Raw genomic sequence first — 8,043 nt, 5'->3', positions numbered from 1 at the left:
CAGTATTAAATAAAAGTCTCTATTTTTCTATGGTTCTAAACGATATCATCCAAACACAAGTACATCTTACCTACATACGACGAGAGGCCAATAATATTTTCACAGTTAAAACTTCCGTACTAATTTTACAGTCTACGTCTTTAAAACTACGGCTGTCGGTAGTTTTTTTTTCTATTAATGAAGTGCAAGAAATAATAATGTTTAAGACGACATGAACAGGCTGGAATCTGTAAACATCACACGCCACGAAGCGCAGGGACTTTTCGTTTGGCGTCTGATTTGTTGCCGTCCGACTTTTATTTTGAAAGAACGTAATTTCCTGCCGTTTTAAAAAACTCTTCTCTGTAGCCCTGCTGCGTCTTCCGCCGTGTCGCGACGCATCTATTAACCAGAATTGTGCTTTGTAATTAAAAGCTAATCGATTGGAGATGAACGTGATCGATCATGTGCGGGATATGGCAGCGGCCGGGCTGCACTCCAATGTCCGGATCATCAGTAGTTTACTCCTGACCATGAGCACCAACAACCCGTGAGTAGCTCAGGTGCTTCTCTGCATAAACAGACCTGCGAGCTGTCGCCTGCGAAGCGTGTCCACCCAGATAATATTAAAATACAACGGCTTTATTTATTAGACACACAATTCATGTCTTTTTCAGGGAGCTTTTCTCGCCGTCTCAGAAGTACCAGCTGCTGGTGTACCACGCCGATGCTATTTTCCACGATAAAGAGTACAGGAACGCAGCCTGTAAGTATAACATGGCTTTACAGCAGAAGAAAGTTATCAGCAAAACATCTAAAGTGCGTCCATCCAGCACAGGAGGCACAACCTCTGCGGTGCAGGCTCAGGTGAGCTCTAAACCACCACCGACACCGCAGCTTGCTTTATTAACAGAACTTGAATAGTTTTTGCCTTGGTTTGTGTACTTGGGTCACCTAAAACTAAACAGTTACTATAGCTGTATTTCATAACTTATGACTAATATATGTTTTTTTTTTACTTGTGATGACTTTGTATCAGCCACCACTTAAAAAAAAAATATTTTGAAGTATATTATATTACAATACAGACTTTTTGGTCTTTTTTGTTTTGAATACATCTCTAGTGCTTTTCAAGGCTCTGTATTATGAAATGTATGGAATAATTGTTTATATATTTACACACACAAACAATAAATAATAATTAAAAAAAAAAAAAAAAATATATATATATATATATATATATATATATATATATATATATATATATATATATATATATATATATTATTTTTTTATATATATTTTATATTATTATTATTATTATTTATTTATTTTTTCTATCTTTCATAAAAACTAAAAAGTTACCAAAAGTCAAGTCACTTTATAACTTAATAATTGATCTAACGCATCATTGAATAAAATAATTATTTTCTTATAATTAAAAGACTTACTTAACATGTATAGCATGTATAGTATAATATAATGTAATATAAAAATATTTTATTATTTTTTTGTCAGAAAATATAAAGATCATAAAAAGTAGTTTATAGTGATACTATGCAAAATGATACTGGATTTTACTGAATTGATAGCCCCTTGATTTTCAAGGGGGTCCAAAAACATAAAATAAAAAAATAGCCTGTACACAACACATGAACAAACTAAAAGACAAAAACGTATTGTTTGTAGTTGCTGTGGTGTTTTGGTGATATTTTATGTCTGCCATATTTCGTATGTTCCTCTTTGAATTTGGAAGTTTAATGTAATTAACCAACTCTTTGTTCATCGCCTACAGAACTTGCCGTCAGAGATTGAAGTGAAATATAAAATCGCAGAGTGTTACACTATTCTGAAGCTGGATAAAGATGCCATATCAGTGCTGGAGGGAATTCCTTCACGCCAGAGAACGCCAAAGGTGTGTTTTCACACACTCTCATTAGATTTACGTGTGTGCGTGTGTGTGTGGATCTATCCAGTTAAATGTCAGCATAATTATTAACACGTATAACTGCTACAAAAGAGCGCTTTGTCTTGAATTCCAGATCAACATGATGCTGGCGAATCTTTACAGAAAGGCTGGTCAGGAGCGCTCAGCTGTCACCAGCTATAAGGAGGTCTTGAGACAGTGTCCTCTGGCTCTCGATGCTATTATCGGTCAGTAAGAGTACAGCGGCGTTCACGTGAAGCTGCTTTTTTTTGTCTGAACCCAACATTAAAGCACGGTCCGGTCTGGTCCACTGCAGGGCTTCTATCTCTGTCGGTGAAGGGGGCAGAGGTCGCTTCCATGACGATGGACGTGATTCAGAGCATCCCAAATCTTGACTGGCTTTCTGTCTGGATTAAAGCACATGCTTTTATACACGGAGGAGACAATCAGAGAGCCATCAACACGATCTGGTATTTATTAGTATTTTAAATAATCTTTTATTTGCATACAGTAAGTTTTAATAATATGATGCACTTTCGTCATTTATTATTATTATATTTATGTTTGTATCTAGCTTTTTTTTCTAGCATTTTACTAACATTTTTTTTCAGTTAGTTGCCTAGGCTATATTTTTAATATTTACATTTTATGTTTTCATGTAATATTCATTTGATTTCTTGAACAAATGATCAATCGTTTTTTAACAGATTTATTTGATATAGCATTATTTGACTGATGTGATCATATTTATTAATATTTAGAATTATTTATGAATTATTTATTATGAATTATTACACTTTTGAAGTTGTAGGTTTATGGTATTTTTACTTTTTTTTCAGCTATTTAACATTTAACATAGCAACATTTTATGATTTAAATTATCTAATTTATTTGTTATTAGTTCAGCTTTTTACCATTAACTTGTATATCATATTTCATATTATATATTATTATATATTATCATATCATATATCACATTACATCATATTGGTGTAGATTTTGATTATTCGTTTAAAAATAGTTGACCACCTCTATACAGTGTGAGGAATCATTCATATCTATAGCGCTTGTTCATCTCCCCTCAGCTCTTTGGAGAAGAAGTCGCTCTTGAGGGACAACGTTGATCTTTTAGTCACTCTGGCGGATGTTTACTTCAGGGCCGGAGACACCAAGAACTCCATCTTGAAGTTCGAGCAGGCGCAGATGCTTGACCCCTACCTGATCAAAGGTACGCGCTCTTAACAAATCCTTCGACAATCTCGATGCGTTGCTTTATGATTCCCGTTGGTCTGAAAGAAACAATCGTGCTGTTTTGCAGGTATGGATGTGTACGGGTATCTGATGGCCAGGGAGGGTCATCTGGAAGACGTGGAGGTTCTCGGAGGACGGCTCTTCAACATATCTGACCAGCATGCTGAGCCCTGGGTCATATCCGGGTGAGTTTGACCTTCTCCTAATGTGTCTGAAACGTCTTGAGATTCCAAAGCGACCGAAAGCTCTTCTGTCTTCTCAGATGTCACAGTTTCTACAGCAAGCGTTACTCTCGCGCTCTGTATCTGGGAGCTAAAGCCATCCAGCTGAACAGCAACAGCGTGCAGGCGCTGCTCCTGAAGGGGGTGGCGCTGAGGAACATGGGCCGAGTGCAGGAAGCCATCATACACTTCAGAGAAGCCATGAGACTGGCACCCTGTCGGCTGGACTGCTACGAAGGCAAAGACTGTCACCATAATAGAAATAATAGTTTCCAGCAATTGCGTGGATGGTCGTGATAGTTTTGTGCGATAAAAGATACTTAGCCTGTTAAATATATTGTAGAGGTTAGCCAAACCCTACAATACAGTGATATGTGTTTTGTGTTCAGGTCTGATCGACTGTTATCTTGCCTCTAATGGTATCCGGGAGGCTATGGGAATGGCTAACAATATTTACAAGACCCTGGGAGCGAACGCCCAAACTCTCACCATCCTGGCCACAGTGTGTCTGGAAGATCCCATGACCCAGGAGAAGGCCAAGACACTGCTGGACAAAGCCCTCGCTCAGCGGCCCGACTATATCAAAGCTGTCGTGAAGAAAGCAGAGCTCCTCAGTACGTTAAATATTCACACGCCTTTCTAGATGAATCTTAACTTTGCCCGTTATATATTCTTTTATTACATTTACATTTATTTTATTAAGTTGTTATGATTAAATAATAATATATTAATTTTTAATTGTACGATTTTAATTAATTTGTTGCTGTAAAATTGTTCTTATTGTTATTGCTTTTATTAAATTAACTAATTATAATGCAATTACTAATTATATCTAATTAATAGATTTTCATATTTTATTGTACTTGACATTTTTAATTTATTCAATTATTGTAGTTTTTTTCTATTTAATTTTTTTAATTTCATAATTAAGGATATATATATATATATGTATATATATATATATATATATATATATATATATATATATATATATATATATATGTATATATGTATGCGTAATTTTTTTTTTTTTTTTTATGAACTGTTCTTTTGAGCTTTAAAAGTGTTACGCAGTATAACCTAAATTTAAATCATTTTCATTGCAGGTCGAGAACAGAAGTATGAGGAAGGAATAGCACTTCTACGAAACACATTAGCCAATCAGAGCGACTGCGTGCTGCACAGGATGCTGGGGGATTTTCTCGTAGCTGTTAATGACTATCAGGAGGCCATGGACCAGTACAGTATAGCGCTAAGGTAACGCCTGCCACATTGTACGATTAAAATCTTAAACATTAGAGTCACGCAGACTTGACCTCTATATTCCTCTTCTATAGCCTCGATCCAAATGACCAGAAGTCTCTGGAGGGCATGCAGAAGATGGAGAAGGAGGAGAGTCCCACGGACGCCACGGTGGAGCTGGACGGTGATGATATGGAGGGCAGCGGGGAGGAAGGAGATCTGGAGGGCAGCGACAGCGAGGCGGCGCAGTGGGCCGATCAGGAGCAGTGGTTCGGCATGCAGTGACCCTCAGCCCTCCCTAAGAGACTCTTCAGAGAAAACATCCACGCACTTGGATTGAGGTGTGTGTGTGTGTGTGTGTGTGTAAGTAAGTGCAGAGACGCCATAATGCTCACTGCTGCCGTCTGGTGGGGAGTTACGGACACTGACATTAGTCGGCTTGGTGGATGACATTTTGTTGGCTTTTTGATTCATTTGGTCACTTGTCCTCAGATTTCCCAGTTGTCATTTTTTTTCACATCAAAAGATTATGAGAATCCAGCACTACAAAGAGTGTGGGCAGAAGGATGGTATGATCCGAACACGCATGTATTTACTAAAAACTACTCTCAGTAGGTAATCATCATGGGTTTTAAAGTTGCTGATTTGTCAATCCTGTAATTTATTTAGCATGCTCTTTTGAGCTATTTGCAGTAAAAGTGATGATCGTTAAAGAGGCATCTTTAAATCAACCTCAGTCCCATAAAATCTTTTTTTTTTTTTTCTTCCTCTCTGGTGAGTGTGACAAACACATCGTCACCTTTCACACCAAAATAAAAAAGAAAGTGTTTTATGAATATTTCACCTTTTTGACATTTAAGCACTTTTCAGCCATTTTTCTTTATTTTTAGTTCTGTTAAAAAATGATCCATATTTGTACGTAATGTGTGTGGTTTATATTTATGTATATATAATATACACACGTACAACATGTATTTTGAAAAAAAAAAAGTATTTGCATGTGTGTATATATCTATTTTCATATACTTTGTCAGTTTTTTTTTCTTAAATATACACCTGCATTTGTGTGTATATATACATAATAAATATACACACTACACACAATGTAAAGAAAAATATTTGAAACTTTTTTTTTTTTTGGGTGCGATTAACCGTTTAACAGAACTACTTATTGTACATTTGTTTAATGCTCTTTCAAAGTGGTGATTTCAAGATAACGCGATCTGTTTTCTGCGTATTTTTTTTGGGTGGGGGATTTTGGTGTGAATACAAAACTTTATTCATGAACATGTTTAACAGCATGCAGTCATTCATTCCTGTAGCCCTTTCTCATCGTTTGTCTTCTTTTAATGTTTCTAAATTGCTGTAAATAAGACTATTTTTTAAATGTTTTGGAATTAAAATCATGGCGTTCTGTTACTATCCGGAATCATTTTGTGAACGCAAACTAAAGTGCTGACACCGGGTAAAGAAACGGCAGTGCAACCATGTAATGTCATTTTTATTAACCACAATTCATTGTGATAATTACAACACTGATTCTGCAGCACCGCCCCCCTCCATTTCCATGGGAACTGCTGTAAAAGGCCGTCTGTCTCATCACACACACACACACACACACACACCCCTAACACCTGAAATGAGCCTCTGCTTTAAAACATATTGCACATCCCTGCGCAAAAGCAACAAGAACAATTAGTTTTGGTTAATTTACATATCTCACAAAAGATCTGAGGGCGAAAACGATGCCTTTCTCACATCATTTTTCTTTTTGAATATTGCAGCGCTATACAAAAGGTTCTAACGTAAGGAGACATGCACCATTAAAACGGCTGTAATGTTACATTTTAAGAGCATTTTCAAATCTTGCCGGGTTTGACCTGAGCTGTAACGGCTCAAATCAGTTTTTTTTGTTTGTTTGTTTTTTTTCTCCCCAATCCTAGAGCTTCTTCTAAACTAATGACGCCAATGCTTAGGTTTTTAGCACAGTTGACATGCAGGCCTAGAAAGATGTGTGGAGCTGCTGAAAACAACACATGCACTAAAGTCAAGAAAACCTCACAGCTTCTGCAAGGAATACAGAGCGTGGATTGGCTTAATCATCCCGAGCTGGAGAAAAAGAGAGAGAGAGAAAGATGGGAAAATAAGGACACGTTTGATCAAAATGAAGAACACAATATACATACAGAAATAAAATATCATGCAACTAGTTAGACGTGATTAAACGCTTCTTTAGAGAGTTACACAGTTCCTGTAGAGGCAAATGCACATAAACGTGTTACATCAAACAAGGTTGTGATGGTGTACTCACAAGACGAAATTAGTTTTAATACAGCAAATTTAATCATGCACTTCTCTCGGTCACCTGAAATAAGACATTAAAAAAAACCAAAAAAAAACAGACCCCTAGAGAATAAATTGTGCCATTTATAGTTTCAGAGGTCATGTGTATTAATGTCAAGGTTTTAATCCCAGAATATAATACAAGGGATCATTTGTGCTCAGTTCATTTACTCAGCACCTAGTATATACATATACACATTACAGTAAAAATAATTCATCTATAATATTATAATCACTACGCTGTTCCTATAAATACATCCAGCTCATGAAAAAGTAAACATCTTCAGAGAAATTGTGCAAAGCACATCCTAAACACACCGTCAGTTTCTTTTTTTTCAACATAAAACTGAACAGCTAAACGAGGCCGTCTTCTACCGAGCAAAACTAAATTCAGGAAAAGGGTTATAAGAAAGCAACCGACTGAACTGAGGTAGCTGCAATCTACATAACGCAGAGAGGAAATCATTTTGCTTCAAGCGAGGAAAGGAAACCGAAACGGCGCGGCTGGCGTTACAGTGGAAAACATCTAAATATAACCCAAATGCACATTTGCTCTAAGGCTATAAAGACATCTCAGAGCTTTGAGCCAAAAATATCCAAAGCAATCTGATAAATATTGCATCTCCTCACTTTAAGCTTCCGAAAAAGGCCATAAGGGGACCTGAGAAAATATACAACTTTAATAGGAAACCAAAAGTTCTTAAAATGGAATGATAAAAAAAAAAGCAACATACTATCAATATGCCATATATAGATAAACATATATACACGCATTAAAAAAAAAAAAAAAAAAAAAAAAAACAAAGAAGGCTTAAATGTGTGCAAATGTGAACAGGTGACTGTTGTTCCTTGTTAATGTTTCTTCTCTGGTTATTTGGAGTCATGTGTTAGCTTGAGGCAGCTCTGGGATCAGTCAGGAGGACCAGAGCTGCTGGGTTATGTTAGTGTCTGTGCTGTACAGCCACACCACTAGAGGGAGTGTCAGAGCTACGAAGGGCCAGGAGACGCCCTCGGTGCATGCAGAGAGGGACCAGCCTCTCTCGTCGGGCTCCTGGTCCAGGTCTTTACCGGGCTCCAGGT

The 8,043-nt window shown here is 36.9% G+C and overlaps 2 protein-coding genes across 2 annotated transcripts in view; one reads left to right on the top strand and one right to left on the bottom strand.

The window, feature by feature from the left end:
- Positions 1 to 312: 312 nt before the first annotated feature.
- anapc7 (anaphase promoting complex subunit 7) lies at positions 313 to 6,042 on the top strand. Its single transcript, XM_043247194.1, has 11 exons — positions 313 to 529; positions 657 to 846; positions 1,775 to 1,894; positions 2,022 to 2,133; positions 2,223 to 2,376; positions 2,992 to 3,134; positions 3,225 to 3,342; positions 3,420 to 3,616; positions 3,768 to 3,992; positions 4,485 to 4,635; positions 4,716 to 6,042. Exons 1-11 carry the CDS (start codon positions 429 to 431, stop codon positions 4,903 to 4,905), a joined length of 1,701 nt encoding a protein of 566 aa, XP_043103129.1. The 5' UTR covers positions 313 to 428; the 3' UTR covers positions 4,906 to 6,042.
- Positions 6,043 to 6,103: 61 nt separating this feature from the next.
- Positions 6,104 to 8,043, bottom strand: part of atp2a2a (ATPase sarcoplasmic/endoplasmic reticulum Ca2+ transporting 2a) — a 28,393-nt gene continuing 26,453 nt past the window's right edge. Inside the window, exons 21-22 of the mRNA XM_043247190.1 lie at positions 8,032 to 8,043; positions 6,104 to 6,729 (exon numbers count right to left, since the gene is read on the bottom strand). The exon at positions 8,032 to 8,043 is cut by the window's right edge and continues 109 nt beyond it. Coding sequence (XP_043103125.1) covers positions 6,716 to 6,729; positions 8,032 to 8,043 — 26 coding nt within the window. The 3' untranslated portion in view covers positions 6,104 to 6,715. The remainder of the gene's footprint in view (positions 6,730 to 8,031) is intronic.

This window comes from Puntigrus tetrazona, chromosome 8 (genome assembly GCF_018831695.1).
Source record: "Puntigrus tetrazona isolate hp1 chromosome 8, ASM1883169v1, whole genome shotgun sequence".
Lineage (NCBI taxonomy): Eukaryota > Metazoa > Chordata > Actinopteri > Cypriniformes > Cyprinidae > Puntigrus > Puntigrus tetrazona.
The sequence above is the reverse complement of the archived record's forward strand: the minus strand, read 5'-3'. Positions and strand labels throughout refer to the sequence as shown.